At 48.9% G+C, this 16760-nt stretch overlaps 2 protein-coding genes across 6 annotated transcripts; both read right to left on the minus strand.

The window, feature by feature from the left end:
* Positions 1-72: 72 nt before the first annotated feature.
* On the minus strand, positions 73-16702 carry LOC108626347 (putative uncharacterized protein BRD3OS). 5 transcript variants are annotated; one of them, XM_026814766.1, is made up of 3 exons: positions 16684-16702; positions 735-869; positions 73-336 (listed from the first exon to the last, which is right to left on the minus strand). In XM_026814766.1, exons 2-3 carry the CDS (start codon positions 828-830, stop codon positions 130-132), a joined length of 303 nt encoding a protein of 100 aa, XP_026670567.1. In that variant the 5' UTR covers positions 831-869; positions 16684-16702; the 3' UTR covers positions 73-129. The 5 variants fall into 5 exon arrangements, with proteins under 5 accessions (XP_026670567.1, XP_017882451.1, XP_017882452.1 ...); XM_018026962.2 differs by lacking the exon at positions 16684-16702 and adding an exon at positions 16176-16413; XM_018026963.2 differs by lacking the exon at positions 16684-16702 and adding an exon at positions 16164-16413.
* Positions 3713-10966, minus strand: LOC108626345 (uncharacterized). Its single transcript, XM_018026960.2, has one exon. The coding sequence runs from the start codon at positions 10376-10378 to the stop codon at positions 7523-7525; it is 2856 nt and encodes a 951-aa protein (XP_017882449.1). The 5' UTR covers positions 10379-10966; the 3' UTR covers positions 3713-7522.
* Positions 16703-16760: the final 58 nt, after the last annotated feature.

Genomic DNA, 16760 nt, shown 5'->3' on the forward strand with positions numbered 1-16760 from the left:
GTCGGTAATTCTAATATTCGAGCAAAAGAAAACGATCGATGAAGGGAAAAACTGGGGAAGAATCGAATATGATAAAATAAAAATACGATCGTTTAATTTAGCATCGAAACGAGGCGATTAAATCGTAAATCAACTTATCGTACAACTGTCTCGAGGCTTCCGATGCATCGATGTTAACATTTCCGAGAAACGAGCGATGCCATCGTTGCGAATCGTTAAAGATCCGGCCGGTCTTCGTACGATGACAGGTTGATTTCCGTAACTGCTATACTCCATAGTCCTGCGGCTCGTTCCGAAAGTCAAATAATTCACGATTTCTTTCTTATTCTGTTGCTCCTGCGACACAGTACGTACAAGTTTAGATTCAGGCGCAATCGTCCAGACTAGTCTGGAGTTTGAATTCGGTACTCTTACTAATCTACGTTAACGCAAAAGTATAGAAAAGCGCGGGACTTGAAAGAAGTTAGTAACGGTAAAAATCATTGCGCATGCGACGCGGCAAACTACGATACATATTTCATGACAAAACATAATGCCGAAAATTCCTTCTGTACTCTTCTATGTCTGTACGAGTGTTATAGTCCAGATCTAAACGTGTATCTAGACGTCGAGTTTACGATGTTACACTAAATACGTATGTACTATACTGTATACACTACGTGTGTCTAAAGATGAATTTAATTTCGCGTTCTAAGAGTGTAAATATGTATGTATATTCGGTTACGCGGTATTACTTTAAATATGACTAGGGACGTATCCTGATATCTTTCGCGAATGTCTTCCTTGGTCAATAAGGGCTTCACCTCGGGCGATTCATAATGCTCCGTCATTTACAACTGGCTCTTGATTAAGTTGCTCCTATACGAAACCTGCAACAAGTATCGTTTTACGAATTAAAAGCGACACCCATTCGATTATGATCCGTGAATCGAGGAACCTGCGAGATCGTCGGGAAAATTCCTTTGCTCGACGAACCAGCAAGACTGATAAGACCACGTAAACATTAATGATCAAGAATGACCGCGTTCCGGATTGTCTCGGTTTGGCGTTTACCAAAGTAAACGAGAGTAAAACGGAAGACGGTGAAGGAAATTCATCGCTGGATGGACATTGAGCTGATAACCAGGAGACACGATCGAAAATCTATGTAGCTAGGGTAAAAATAAACTCCGGCTGGACTTTCGCGATGCAACAACAGTATCTTTCCAGTTCCACCCCTTTTCTGTCGTTCCATTCTGATACTTCGAAGCATCGACGAGGTAAGTGAGTAAAATCTAAATTTTTTCGCGAGTAGAGGATTAACGATACGATTTTTTAATATTTCTCCTTTCAATCAAGTCTAACGATAATATTTGCATACACTGTGCTACGTATGATCGAACAATTACGACTTTCGCGTTTGTCAAATGAGTCTTCTAATCGATACAATACGGACCGGTTTTATAGTTTTCTAAAAGTTCAGATGATTTGTAAACACTGTCCGACGTATCGTATTCGGTGAATGGACGAAAGTACACGGATGGAATAACTAACGAAACTCGAGTCCGTCGCCGAGAAGGGGTGATCTCTTAGCTTAGAGAAAGACAAGGCGTTGTTATTCGTTCGAGAATTGGAGGAAAGCCAAGAACTTTTTGGTATCCCTTTCGAGTTTCCGGTTGAGAACGCCAGACGCGTGGAATTCGCTCGTGAATTGTGTTCGCTGTTCTAAACAGACGCGACCACTGTGGGAGGATAATATTATAAATATTCTCGCGTACGAAACGACTCGAAGCAAAAACGAGAAAAAGCGTTCCGTTGTCGTTATCCTTTACTTGCGACAGAAGAATAATAGTATGTACAATAATTACACGGGGCGCGAAATAGAAAACTGGGTTTATTCCCGATGAACCTGCGTAAACTCCTACAATTTTAGTGGTAATTGTTTACGGTCAGCTGATTTCGGTCGTCCCTTCCTAATCGCGTTAGACCAGGCCATGCGGTGACATTTATTATTGGCGTTGGTCGAAGCGTTGCATCAGTCATACTTTGATTCAAGGTCTGGTTTCGCGCGACGCGCGCTGGCCTCAATAAAAATGAACGGTGTTCGTTATTGCGATTTAATATAGGAATTACGGGCCGTTCGACGAATATCGTCGATTGATCTTTCGATTGCATACGGATTTCACAGCCCATTTAATACAATGTTTACGAGCTGGGAGATAACGCCGCGATTTAATTACGTTAAATGATTTTTAACATTAATTACCGAACCTTGGGAAACGCTACGGTGCGATAAGATATTTCTAACGATGGGTAATCTCGGAAGCAAATTACAAGAACGTGTCATCGATAAAACAGTGTAACTACACTGGCACCGTCGATAATACGATTACCTGTACAATACTTGACAACTTATGAAAGCCAGAAAGACACGGCAAAGAATCAATTGTTTACAACCATTCGGAAGGAAGTCGCATGTAAATACATATGTAATGCACGTTACCGTAGGCCACGTTGCATATGAAATTAATTACGTTCACGGTTTAATTATCGCGTACACGCGTATTCCGATTGAATCGAGTCCGCAGGGTTGCAGCTTATGAATATGAGATACGTACATGGGAACGCGTTGCGTCACACGCACGTGTGCAGCTGCACGCACTGCATTCTTCGATCTCTCCGCGGCTGGAAAGAAACGTTCGTTAAAAACCGCGATTCGTTTCGTCTTTGCGTAAGTATGCGCAATATGGTTACGTTAAGACGGTACATATCATGCGCCTGATATAAATGGCGATTCCTTCCACGCTTCTCCTCTTTCAAACAGTTCGTTCAGTCTTAAGAACGATCGATCGCCGACAGGAAAGAAAAAAGCACGTTTACGTAATATTTATCGACGCGAGTGTGTAGCCGTGGCCGATGAACAAGAACGCGCACGATTGCGTGCTTAGAAAGTTTAGCGGACAAGTATGCGGTACGTAGTATGTATTTAGCGTGTATGTACGCGCTGTTCGATCGTGGATCCTATACCAACCGGTACGATAACGGAAACAATGCGCATCGGTCGCATCGATTACGGATCGTGCAACGTGCATCCGTCGCGATTGCTTTCAACGGACGAGTCAGCCTCCTCCGCTTATCTCTCGCCTCTCTGTTCCTCGCAAACGCGCGATGACTGACGAAAATTGTTATTTACACTGTCCCTCGCGTTATATTTCCGTGCATAAGTACACATGTATTTACCACGTGCACGAACATAAATATGAAAATGCATTCGACCTCGCGACGGGGGCGAAAGCACGTAAAGCGACGCAAGTGCATTCGTTCAACGTCGTCGATTTTTGTCGAATGGTTAGATCAAGTTTTAATTTCTTCCATGATGCGCCTTTCCTTATCTCGACTTCCGAGACGTTCGGTCTGCCACGTACCGACACATCCGTCTATGTCTATGCGATGCGTGAGTAACAGTTTGCTGGTACTAATCGTAGTTAAGAAAAATATTGCGCAGCCATTATTGCGTTTCGATACGAAACGACGGAACGTTGCAATGTAATTGAATTTCCGGGAATATAACTTTTCGATGATAGCGCAGAAAGTACGTCAGAGTAGATAGGTGACGTATCGCGAAAAGACGAAATCTTCTTTTATTCGATAAACGGAGAATCTTGCGTCGATGTTAAAAATTACGTGCTGGAAAAGGAAGTAGGTTTCATAGGATACAGATGACAAAACAGGGTTGTTTCTTCAAAATAGTCTCTATATTTTCTCTGAAATTCTCGTAGCCTACGCTTGCGTGTATATATAATACAGTATTTATTTGATACAACGATATTCTTTTGATCGAGCGTACAAAAAAAGATCCATGGACGATGCTCGTCTTTCTCCCTCTTCCCTACATTGTATGTCGAAGATGGTTACGAATTTGAACCGAATTCTCAATACATAACTATATAGGCTATTCATATTTTCGTTTGATTATCACTGGAAAATTACGATACGGCGTAAATACACGAACAAGTCGATCGTCGACGATCGACGTTTATCGTTTCGACGGAGGACAGACGACATACATATTTTTCGAAGGGAAGGAGAAAATAAACGAATCGCTTGAACCGATCTCATTCATCGACGACGAAAAATGGAGACGCGAGAACAAAATACAATATTTTTTCGTTTTACGCGGTCGAAACGGTGACCAATAAATAGACGAATAAATCTGAATACTGATATTGCGATATTATTACACGGTCGGACGAGTCACCGGTGTACTTTTTCGTACGCTTCGTTTTCACCGCGAAGAGATGACACAGGTACCGTACGTCGTCGTAACATGTAAAAAATACATCCAGCCGTCGGACACGCGGCTCGTTCCGTCGACGCGAGACACCTTGCTCCTCGCGATTCCTCTTCGCCACTTGGCGAACCGATTAAGGCACACGAGCGATTTCTGAAAGGCACCGGGGCGAGTTATTCCTCAGCCGTTTCGTTCTACAATATTACACAATTTGATCTCGTATTAAAATATAATAATTATCATGTATACATATACATATTTATGTATATAATATATATATAATATATATATATGTATATAAACTCGGTCTATCTTTCAACGCTATAATATAGTATGTATAATGTATATAGAAATTTCTTTGTACATGTACGATACACGAGCATTATGCTTCATAACGTAATAATTATTTATTCCATGCGTGTACGCGTATGCGCATATACGCGTCTCTGCCTACAGACTTTAATGCGCGGGGGCTCGCCCACCAAACTTTCCTCCCTTCGCGTGTGATTCCCTCCCTCTCTCACTCCTTCGTTTCCTTCACTGTCCTCGCACAGTTTGGTGGACTTTGGAAATACACAGTGCTTTATGCCTCATTTAATAGACTCTTGTGGGCTGTGCGCACGCCGAATACACGCTCGGATCTGTCTTCACGCACACGCGCATTCACTCTCTCTTTCTCTCATGGTCGCATCGTCGCTCGGTTCGACGCTATCGTTTATTATGTAAAATGTTGTTATGGCATTATGTAATTCATTATGGCTTACGATTACGCTACATTTTATTGTACATTGCCACCTTGACTTCATCGGCGAACACGGACAAGGCTAACGCGCGTTTCCTTCGTCCATCGTGGCAACTTCCGATTCTCGGGATCGTACTTTCGTCGTTACGGCTTGCAGCTTTACGGTTTAAGGGCGATAACGGGACGCGCGAAGATTAGCCGCGCGCATTGCAACGAGCTCGATCGAGCCTGAATATTGAAACATTGACGTAAGCGCTCCGTCTGCGACGGTAATTTACAAAATTGCTCTCGTTCGAAGCGACCCGTTCAATTACGGGATCGCGGAACGTTCGTGGAACTCTGTAGCTATTTTCGGTAAACTTTCTCGCGGAACGCGCTGCGTACCATCCCTGTACCACTGCGTCGCTGTACCACGGTTCTTACGATAGCGTACGTTTATCCGGAATGAAATGACACTGTCGATCGATTATCGGGAATCCGAAGGCCCGACGCGATCGTATTTCCGAGCTTTTACAGTAATCGTCTCCACTGATTCAGACGCCGTTATTAGTCGCGTTGCGATATCGCGAAGGTCGTTTGACGATAAAAATGTACGACCTTATCGCGCCGAGAATCGAAACAAGCCAGACGGGATACGTATGCGCTTACTCTTATTGATAAAACCGTGAAACGTACGGTAAAACGTTGCACCGAAAGCGTGAATAAATTATACAACGATAGGACCGGATGGCAAAACGTGACTCGTCTTTTTTTCATATCGATCGATACGATTGCTGTCAAGATTAAAAAACGGGCATAATAGTTAAAAAGATCGAGAAATCACAATTAAAACCAATGTCCTATGATGTTATAAATTCGATAAAACAGAGATACTCGTTACGATTTGCTATCCGATCGAAGAAATCACACATCTCGTGGTCCATTTTCGCGAGCGCGAGTCTACACGACCTAACGTTAATGCGTATGTATCGTGTGTATAATCGTATAAGGCACACGGGTATTTTGGAGCGTTTTCGACGGATCGCCCTCCGCGATCGCTATCGTACGAACGCAACGAATTACGCGTTACGTTCGTACGATCGTTAAAATTTTCTTAATTGACGGTAGTAAAAAGTTCTTCGTTCGATGTTCCTTACGTTACTTTCGATCGAGAGATACAAATTTATACAAAATATAGTTCTGTATATGACTACGTAAAATCTATGGATAACGCACAAGCATTGTCCGCGTTTATGTGATATGCGTGAGTACGCGTTTATTCCGAAATCGGCGAGAGAAAAGGCACGAATCGGTACGGGGCGCTCAGCTACGAACGGAAACGGTAGCGACGATTTTTTTGCTGCGTCGAGTATTTCCTCAACCTTTTTCAGTTCCTTCCTCCTCTGGGTTGCGTTATAAAAATAGCGACGGACGAGAGACAGCGCGGTTTCTCACAAAATTCTAATGAAGTCGTTCGATACGTACGCGCACATTTACGAGCGATTGATCGAGGAGAAAGGAAACGGGAACGAGTCGAGAGAAAATTGTGAACGAGCTAGCAGAGAGGGAAGGGAGATAAGACGGGCAAAGAATAGAGAAAAGGAAATAGACAGAGACGAGACTCTGTCGTAATACTTGCGCACGGTGCGCGAATGGAAGAAATTCTTTGAGCAATTAAGCGATATCTGGAGGTCGACTCTCGACAAAGCGTGGAACGAACAGGCCATGACCACTTCGTGGAAAGCTTCATCGCCCGATGAAAAGGAATTGAAGAGAGAGAAGGAGGAGGGAGACAGAACAAGGAAAGTTTTTCGTTCCCAATACCGACCGCGAATCCAAGCACTTTCCGGGAACATTAAGACACGCGATTGTGCAACGGCCTCGATGCCTCGAGAGCGTTCCTCGCGCGATCGGTATCGCGCGGGACTGACATAATTCCGCAATTATAGTGAGCAGTATTCGACCTCTAAACGGCCTAGCCGATACGCGCTAATCTCGACGATAAAGCGGCTGCGAAAAAAAGTTGTTCGCGTATCTTCACTGGGATTTTCAGTTTTCACGCGGCCAGAGGAAGCGAAGCTTGAAGAAGACGTCAGACCAGTAACGCGATCACATTGCAATCTCCTTCTATGTATATACCGGCCCATCCAATCGCCGATCAAGACTTTATCGCGATGCGTAACGCGGTACCGACGATCCGGGGAAGAGATAAATTTACGTGGCACAGCGACGTGTCGCGGATCACGTACCCATCGATCCTTCCCCGGTGGATCCTTTTCGGAAAGTCCTGGTTGCCCGATAGATACCACGGAATCGATATGTCGCGAAACAATTCCGAACTACCGTTTCTAACGATAACGTCGGCTTGATCGTAAGAATTCTCGTCTTGGACGTTTAGCATCGATTCCGTGGTACTTCGATTTAGAAAAATTCTAATCTGTTTAAAGAAAAAACGATACGATCGCGCGTTCCAAGATGCAACAATGAAAAAGCGAGAAAGTATTTTCGGTCAAGTTTACGCAGTCGAAAGATTAACCGTAACGGGGACTTGCTGGATACCTAACGAACGCGCTCCTGACCTGAGGGAACTCGGCGTACGGACCCGGGTGAGTCCTCCAAGACACGGGCAGTCTTAAACTAAGTTCAAGAGCGTAGTCGTGACCCCTGCCTTCGTTTAGATCGCAGATACTTTGGCAGTTGTTGTTGTTGTTGACGATGTTCCGGCTGGTGACCGGCGACAGGGCCCTCTGATCGGCGTTCTCCTTCACTGGTTTGCTCACTGGATTATCCAAATACGGCTTGAACAGGATGGCATCCTTCTTTGAGGTGATTGACGAAGTCGGGGGCGCGGCGGACGCCGGAGGCGTCGACACCGTGCTCGTCACCGGTTCTGTTCTCGACGGAGAAGCGTCGATGAGCCTCTTTGGCTTGACCAAGCACAACGGCGTATCTTGTGGAGGTGCCTGTCGACAAGGATTCGTTCCGACCGTTTCATCCAAGCAAAGCCTCTTCGGCGACGACGGAGACAATTCGTAGTAACAGGCGAGAGTGCAGTGTTGTCTCTTGAACGGCGAAGAAGCCGGCGGTTCCTCTGAATTTTCGGGAATCGGGACGACTTCCGAGCAATATTCTCGCGGAGAATAGCAGTAGACCCTCGTGCGCGAGTCCGAGTAGCAAGAACCTCTCGAGGAGGCTTCTTGGAAGCAGGACGTGGCCGATGACACGGCATTCCCGTCCATGGACATACAGCAGGAGTCGCAAGAAACGTAAGGCTCGGTCTCGGAAGTTGCGTCGATGGCCATCGAAGGTTGTCGGTGGTAGTACGGTGATGGTACGTGCGATGGAGAACCGACGACGAAGCAGTAAACATGCGGCTGCGGCTGCGGCGGCGGTGGCGATCGCTCGTATTCAGCTTCGTTCCGATCGTGCGATAAGCCAGAAACGTGGTACGACGTCCTCAGATCCACCGGTGACTCACCGGAAGCGGCATCCTGGATAGGGCCCAATCGTTGCCGTGAGTTTCCGCGAAGTGCGATCTCGCCTCTTAACTCCGTCTCCTGGCCTAACCATTTCTGTACTTGGCGTCGATTTATACCGAATTTACGAGCGGTGGCTCGCTGATTTCCAGCCACGCCGACGTCTCTGTGGAACGCGTCGAGAACATCCAACTTGAATCGCAATGAGAAGGATCGACGTCGAGCGAGATGATCGGTGGACGAATTCTGACCGACGGAAGAGCAATCGAGGGGATCCGTCTCGCTGTCAGAGCAACTGGCGCTGGATCTTCCGGAGCTAGCGGGTCCGCGGGGGCTGGAAGGCAACGAGTATCCTTCGCGATTGTACACGGGGCTCGCGGGACGGGAATCGGCGAGACCGAAGCCAGTAACGGCAGGTGGTCGCCGATGATTGACGTACGAGGATGATGCCGGCTCCCTTTCCTCTTCCCCGATGGTTGTCGTTGCTGTCTCCTCCTCTTCCTCCGAATGGATTTCTTCTTCCTTGACCACAGTCTTGCCGATTTCAGACTCCTCCAAAACGTTCCTCGTTCCTTTCTCCCCGATACAAGCCAGAGTCGGATCCGTCGACTCTCTCTGAAGCATGGACGGCATCGGATTCTCAGAATCCGGTATCGGTGAAGCGTTCGCGATCCCGCGAGCTTGTGCATGGCCGTGCACATGCAGCAGGCACGGACTCGCGGAGGACCGTGGCGACGAGTCGAAGCGAACGGAGTTGAAGCAGGAACAGGAGCAAGAGCAAGAGCAAGAGCAAGAACATGAGCCCGATTCTGAGACGGTGTTGGAACCGGGTGGAAGCGAAACGGGCGGCGAGAGCGAGAGCCTGGCAAGGCCGGGGGAGCTCGACGACTCGCACGGCCCTGGCGTCGCCGCCGCGTCTGGGCTCGCTCGCTCCGTCTTTATCACCGACGGCGCTAGCGGCGGCAATCCGTATGTCGATTTTCCGTCGATCGGCGAGTCCACTGGTCCGTAAATTTGTTCGGATCGATGATGACCTTCGCTGCTGCGAGGAAGCGGAGAGTGATTACTCGCGATCGTGGTTTCTTTCTCATCGATGTCGTAACAACCGTGAGATACGCGATAGGATGTCAGATTTTGATAAACTTTCGGCTCGGTTCTAGCATCGAAATTTAGGCCGTTGTCCGCGTTTAAAACGTAGTAATCGCTGGATTCTCGATCGTAAATACGCCCGTCCATCGTTACCCGTACTCGTTCTTCTATCGTTTCACCATTTCGCGGATGTCGTTGCTCCGAATTCCCGGAATATTCGCGATAACCGAGACGGGCGACGCCGGACGGAACCGACGTCGCGGTGGCGACGGCGCCGGATGGAGGAGCGTATCGGGGTGAAGAGGGCGAACCACCGCGAGGACGAGGAGGATGAGAAAGAAGAGGTGGGGGCCCTTGCTGCGTAGCCAGCTCGTCGCCGTGCAGTCTGGCGAGGCTGAGGTTCAAGGCCGGCGCTGCTGGAGTCACGGCAGGCCCCGCGGCTTCCGTCACGGCAACGGTGACGGCAACGGCACTATCAGACTTGGATGCACTCGCGGCAGAGATCACCGTCGTCGACGCGGTATTTCCACTCTCGGTGCAACTGTTTCTCAGATTATCTTCACACTGTAGCCACTTTTGTATCTGACGTCGATGAATTCCGTACTTCCTCGCGGTCGCCCGCTGATTTCCGCGACAGTCGATGTCGTTTCGGTACGAATCGAGAACCTTGAGCTTGAAGGCTGGCGCGAATATCCGTCTGCTGCCCATCGCTCCGATCGATTTCCTCGCGGTCTGTTGCTGCTGGTGAACCGATTGCTGTTTCTGTTGCACCATTTTCACCGAACTTCCTTCGCCGAGCGCCTCGCTCACGCCATGAGCCATAACGCGCTACCGATTGTACGTACGTACGCGTATTCGCACGGATGACGCGAGAACTTTCGAACACCGTGACGATGGCTGTCACGTCGAACACAGGAACAAGAACGACGGCGACAACGACGAGCTTCGAAATCGGGCACTGCCAACGACGCACGGGGTTACCTTAACGCGTAACATTGCACGAAGTGGCCTGGCCGCGCCGCGCACGGAGTTCCTTTTAGGTCTTGGTAGATGCCGTAACTAATTTTCATCCCCACCATCGGCTACGACTGCGGCTGCTTCCCACTGAAACGTTCTTTCCCTTCCCCTCTCGCTCCGCCCCGTTATCTCTCTTTATCTCTCTCACTTCTTCTCTGTTTCACCGCACTCTCGGTCGCTCGCCGCTTCACCCCCACTCATGCTCTCTCTTACTGTCCAGCTTTCTCTCTTCCCCCCGAGGACGCTGTGTCGTCCGTCCTCGTTGCTCTATCCAGTAAGCGCCCCTCGAACAGCACCAGGCGCTAGTCCACCGCCGGCCACCAGTCATTCTTCTTTCTTTGCGCCACCGACCTAACCTCCACCGACTCCTCTCTTTCTCGTCATCTCGCTTGACTGCCCGCGCCCGTAGGCGCCCCACCCGCCCCCTCTCCTTTCGCACCCTCTCGCCGTTCTCTCTCTCTGTCATTCTTTCCACTCTTGCCCCTCTTCTCTCTCTTTCCTTTCACACCTCTCCACTGTAAAATTCCGCCATTTTGCGTGCTCACTTCCGTTAATGACGCGCGCGGGAAACGTCACGCCGGCGTGACGACGCTCTCGGCGCCATGTTGTCTGCCGTACCTCGTACGAGCGACCGCATACCCGTTCGCCTCGCTCTATACCAGCTCTCTCGAACCGCGCTAGCCAGCATGGAGCCGCGATTTTTGCTCGCCTTTCTCCTCGCTCGTTGCTCAGTGCTCGATTCTTCGACCATGCCTTCTCTTCTCTCGCCGCTTCGTGTTTCTCGATGCATGCTCGTACGTTTCTCGCGTATGTTACGCAGAATTTTCCGTGGTACAGATTCGCATAGTCCAAATGCCACCTTTATTCGCCTCTCCGATTAGATTCAATTTCGGCGGAAACGGAAAGAACGTCAAGCGAGAAGAAAATAGTCGAGGGGACGACTCGGATTAGGCGCGTTATCTGGGTTAAATCGTTGAAGACCTACGTCAGACTTCGTAGACGGTACAATTCTCGAAAGCCTGCCTCAGGCCGAGATCGAGCGCCAACGCGGCGAGTCGTCTAGGAAGTTTTATTGGCATCGAACAAAGGGAAGGGTCCGGGAGAGGCGAGGGGATTTCGTTTTCCAGGAAAAGCGACCCTGGCCGTGTTAGCTCGGCTTAACTGGTCGCGCAGCGGCAGTCTCGTTAGGGTCGAAGTCGGTCCTGTTATTATGACCCCGGAGGGATCGGGGTAATGCGATCCGTATTATTCTTTACTGTTTATTGGCGACGTTCTACCGAGCTACCGTTCCGAGTCATCATGGCCTGTTGTGTATTCGCCGCTGTCGACGATTTTCCTTCGGTCTAATCATCGTTTTCTCGTTGCTGTTTCACCCCTTCGGTCTTATCGTGGAGCGAGATTTCGAAGCGTGCATGCGAATCGCACGTTCCTCGCATATACGTAGCGGAATGAGATCATGTTGTTTTTGCGGCGCGAGCCGACGGTTAATATGTTTAGCTTTGAGCGCAGTTGCCATGTCGTCGAGAGGCACGTAGGCCGCGGGGTGTACGGTGCACGGAATACGGACACGGACACGGACGCGGACGCGGAGAGACCTACGAGCAATGACGCAAACCTCGCGTTAGCCATACGTACACTTGCACGCATGTATATAGATACTTTCGGTAAAGAAGAGGAGCGAGCGGGACGGCTAGAAACGAGACCCGAGGCCTCGTAAATTTCCACGATTCGCGCCACCGGCAGAAACCGAGACCGATCCTTCTGCGGTTCCACGAAGGAGCACCCTACTGCATTTCCAAGAATCTCGGTTGGTTATTCTCGCACCATTGGTCATACCCGACAGTCTCTCCTAAATACATCCGCGGGAGATCGGCGATTCTTTAATACACGCGTCGAGGAACATGTAGATAGATACCTGCCGTTCGAACGCGATCGGACCTTCGCATAGTTTTGTAAGCGTGCCTCATCCTTTTGGTATTTTCTACCAGTCGTCGAAGGAATCCGACGTCCCCTCTTCTCATCGTTTTATCTCTTTCCTATCCGGAATTTACTTGCCTCACGTACCCGTACGCGTACGTAAGGGTACATAGAACACGGAGTACTTTCAGATATACGTATATACGTAGTTGCATGAGTTGGAAATCGACGGGTAGCGAATGCGAGAACGATCGCGGTGAAATAATATCGGTAAGCGGTGAGGCACAAGGCGTATGCATCGGCATATCGCGTGGAAAGCGGTGCGGCGGTAGCAGACCGGCAGTCGCCTAAGTACACCACGACGCGTCGGCTGGCACGTTCATCGGATTTGTCCTTGGGGCCGAAGGTAGGCGCAGCCCGAGGACGTGGCAACGCAGCGGCCAGGGCTCCCCTCCTTCATCCGAGTGCTCGGGCGGTCTTGCCAGACAGGGTGTCGCCAGCTCGGTCGGCCGCGGCCGCGGCCGGGCCGTCCGGACTGTTCGGGTTACGGCGCGAGGGCCAGGGAGCGAGAGGGGAACACCAGGGAACCCGACGGTGTCATAGGGGCAGGGGGAATCCTCTGGGTTTGCGTCCGTGTACGAATGTGTGATAGAGTAGCGGACAGCGGCTCAGGGGGAAGTAACCGAGCCGTGCCGCTGCTGCTACGGGCTACGACGAGAGGGAATCATACCGAGAGCGGAGATTATCCGGGAGAAACTGAGAGACCTGTCGATTAGACAAGGACGGAGCTTACGAGTACGTGGTTCGTAAGGTCGAGCGTGTGTGCGCGTCGTAGGATCGGTCGTGGACCTACTTATCGCGTTCAGTGGCGAGTAGCCATGTTTGAAAACTCGCGTCTCGCTGGAATACATAGTGGAATGTAGCCGGCAGAGGCAGGGGCCAGGGGCCCCTTCGTTGATTCTTTCCTCTCCTCTCCCCCTCGCCCTTCTCTCCGTCCCGAACGCCACCCTACGCGATTCCCCGGTTCAAAACCCGACTACGATGCTCGGCTCGGACGCCTACCTTCTCTCCTCTTCTCCTCCTCTCTCGTCACCGACCTTTCCCTCTCCTTCTTCCTCTTTGCCCTCCTATGGTTTTCCCCGTTTATCCGCCCGTCGTTCCCGCTCGCCTCCGCTCCGTGCTTGGCGCCCCAAATGGTCGCGTAACCAGAGACGCGCCTTTGGCCTGGCCTGGTCGCGCCAGACTTCTCGGCGCCCAAATGATGTACGCCGCGCCGACCATAATCTTTCTCTTTCTCTCTTTCCATCCCATGTACATTCGTCTTCTCAGGTTCGTAGCCTTGGGTTTCCTTGCTCTCTTTTCGCGTACATATATACGCAAGCAGGTAGTAGATACATACGTTCTATCGTACGAGTCGAGTTTACCTATCTTCGATGGTATAAGAATGAATCGAGAATGAGAGGAAGCGAGACGAAAGGTTTTACATAGCGCCTCGTCTCGACTCGCGACACCTCTGTCTTCTTCGTCCGATGCGTGCCGCCGACCGCCGTGATGCTCGCGTGGCCCTTACCCTTACCCTACCTTACTCATACGACCGTACGAGTAAGGCGAGAATGTTGCCAGTGAAAAAAAAGGGCGTAGCGGTCGTCGATTCCGCTGGCAAAAACCACGTTAAACCATCATCATTTCCGTTACTCGAGTCTACTCCGTTTGCTTCGCGTTGAAATACGCTTGATCGTAGAGGCACCGTTCGAGCGGAGTTCTTGGCAAGCGCTAGACGAGGAGTCGCCTGCGTACCCGAGCGTTAGGTAGTAGGCAGGTACAGTATTTCTTTCGGACGATTGATCGAATCTCGTCCGAGCCTGAAACCGTTTCGAGCTTTCGAGCGCGAGAGATTGGCTTTCGTCCAACGCGCGATATCGCTCCGCTACGCGCATACTCTGTCCTGGTCTCGCTCCGTTGCTCCATTCAACTAATTATACTTTCGGTCTTTGATTCGTCGCGGAGGTCCCGACGATTTCTCGATTCACCGTCGAAGCTCTCTGGATCGTAGGCGTAACAAATGTTCGACATAATAACGTGAAATTAAATGCGCATTCTTTCCTCTTTTGTTCGCAACGAAGAGCGGCACTTGCTAAAATCCCGGTGCCGCGTTTATAACCGGAGTTTATTTATGTACGCGCTAACTGGGAGAGCGCCACACGTGCACCATCGCCCCATCGCTTAAGCGTTGGTGTTCGCGTTCGCATACCACTGTCCCGCGAACGTGTATACATTTCGGATCTAATCGCTTAGATAAACCAGACTACATATGCATAAGAATTCTGCTACTGCACGCCTTACGTTTAATATCGAGCTTCGACGTTCGAACGCCTCAGACAGGGTCGAGTAGGTATTCGATATTTCGGAAAATTTGTGGAACGCTTGGGAATTCCTAAATTTATTGATGTTTGCATGCGGGTTTCGCAAAGCTTATTTTAACTTTTACGTGTTTTATCAGTTTTCTATTTCGGATAAAAGATTTTCATCTCGATTCGGAATGATAAAATATAAACGACTCGGCGACTCGAATTAGAGTCGCGGAACTGAATACGCTTTAAACGTCTTTCTGGTTCTTAGCTCCATGTCGAAACGATAAACATGTGCGTTGCGTAACAACGCTCGATCGTGACTACAACTTTGATTTATTAACGAGTATATTATTGTCTAGTTTAGCGATGTGTCAAAAAGAGAATCGTAACTTTTTAGATTAATCGATGTTGAATTTTTTCCGTGCTACGCCAAAAGCGATAAGCAAATATGTACGTATGGGTGATATTATGTAACAGTGATTATATTTAATGTCTGTTTCGCGAAGATGTCGTTATCGTTTATTTGAATTAACGATGCCATCACGATATTCGGAGAACAATACCGGATTTCATCATTTGAACTTAATATGTAGTTTTGAAGAATAATTAGTCAGAATCAAATTACCTGAAGAATTGCCCCAGAATCAAATTACCTATACATATGTGCAAGTTGTCCGATCGTGGGTTATTAGAAACGAAATGAAAGTTCAATCGAATGGCAATTATTAATGAAAGGATAGCGGTAACGCGTGTTGCTTAAAGGAAACAGGTCTCGACGGAAAGAAATTTCAGCTAGATCAGCGGTACTTGACGTCCATGCATACGTATGTATATATAAATAACGTAATTCGTAAGCGGTTTAACAAACGTTACAGTTGGTCGCATCGTTCGTCGTTTGCCCACGTACGTACACACGTACTCATACAAACGCGAAACCACATTTATACACGTACGCGTTCTCCGTGGGCAGTCGCACGATGGCGCCTACTCGTGCATACCTGCGCATGACGTACCTGCGGCTGCGATAACTCGGAGGCTTAACCTCGCGGAACGAGAGATTCGCTAAATCACGACCGTTTCGAGGTTTTCAGTAAAGATTCTACGTTTCGTGTTTTCGTCTGTACGCTTATATCGCGTGTCTTGCCACCCGTTCGTTTCCCTTATCTCGTTCGGGACAAAGAAGGAACGAAGGAATATATAAAAGAAGCTGGCATCGTTATCGAAAGAGCGAGCGTTCGTCGAGACTCGAGCCACGAGGATCGAAGTGCAGACGAGCAAAGCGAAATGTAACAACGCCCACGGAGTTTTGCGAACGTACTTACACACGCGCTAACCTTTATCTTATCATTGGCGAAGGCGTATCGAGGTTGACGAGGTTGCCATGCGCTCGCCTTTGACTCGACGACGAAAGACGGACGACACGGATGATTATGACTTGTATCAGCTTTCGAAACTGACAGGCGACCATTTTCCGTATTCAAGTTGCATACGTAGTAGTCCGTTTCCGCGAAAAACTACGATTCGACCGCGAAATCGTTACGACAGGTTTCACTGTTTCTCTCTCTCATTCACACACATACATGTACTCTGACCTCGAATGCTCCGCTACGCTACGGCTCGCTTTATCGATCAAGCGGTAAAAAATTAAAGGACGCGGCTAAAATTCCGGGATTTATCCGCAACTCCTCTTTTTTTAAAACGCATTGTTAGCTTTAAAAGTTTTCTTTGTATTCGCGTTTGTTCATGCTATTGATTTAAGCCTCACTGGCTCGTTCGCAGCTGTTTAGTTCGCCTCGTCGATGTTGCGAAGCCTGGTTTCGATGAGTGGCTGAAAATACTTACTATCATCCGGAGTCCAGATAACTGTTGCCTTCGAGGGTCGAGAGGAGTTAAGCTCGTTAAATTTCTTATCGATTAAC

This window comes from Ceratina calcarata, unplaced genomic scaffold, assembly GCF_001652005.2.
Source record: "Ceratina calcarata isolate Rehan_Ccalc_2016 unplaced genomic scaffold, ASM165200v1 scaffold397.2, whole genome shotgun sequence".
NCBI classification, from domain to species: domain Eukaryota; kingdom Metazoa; phylum Arthropoda; class Insecta; order Hymenoptera; family Apidae; genus Ceratina; species Ceratina calcarata.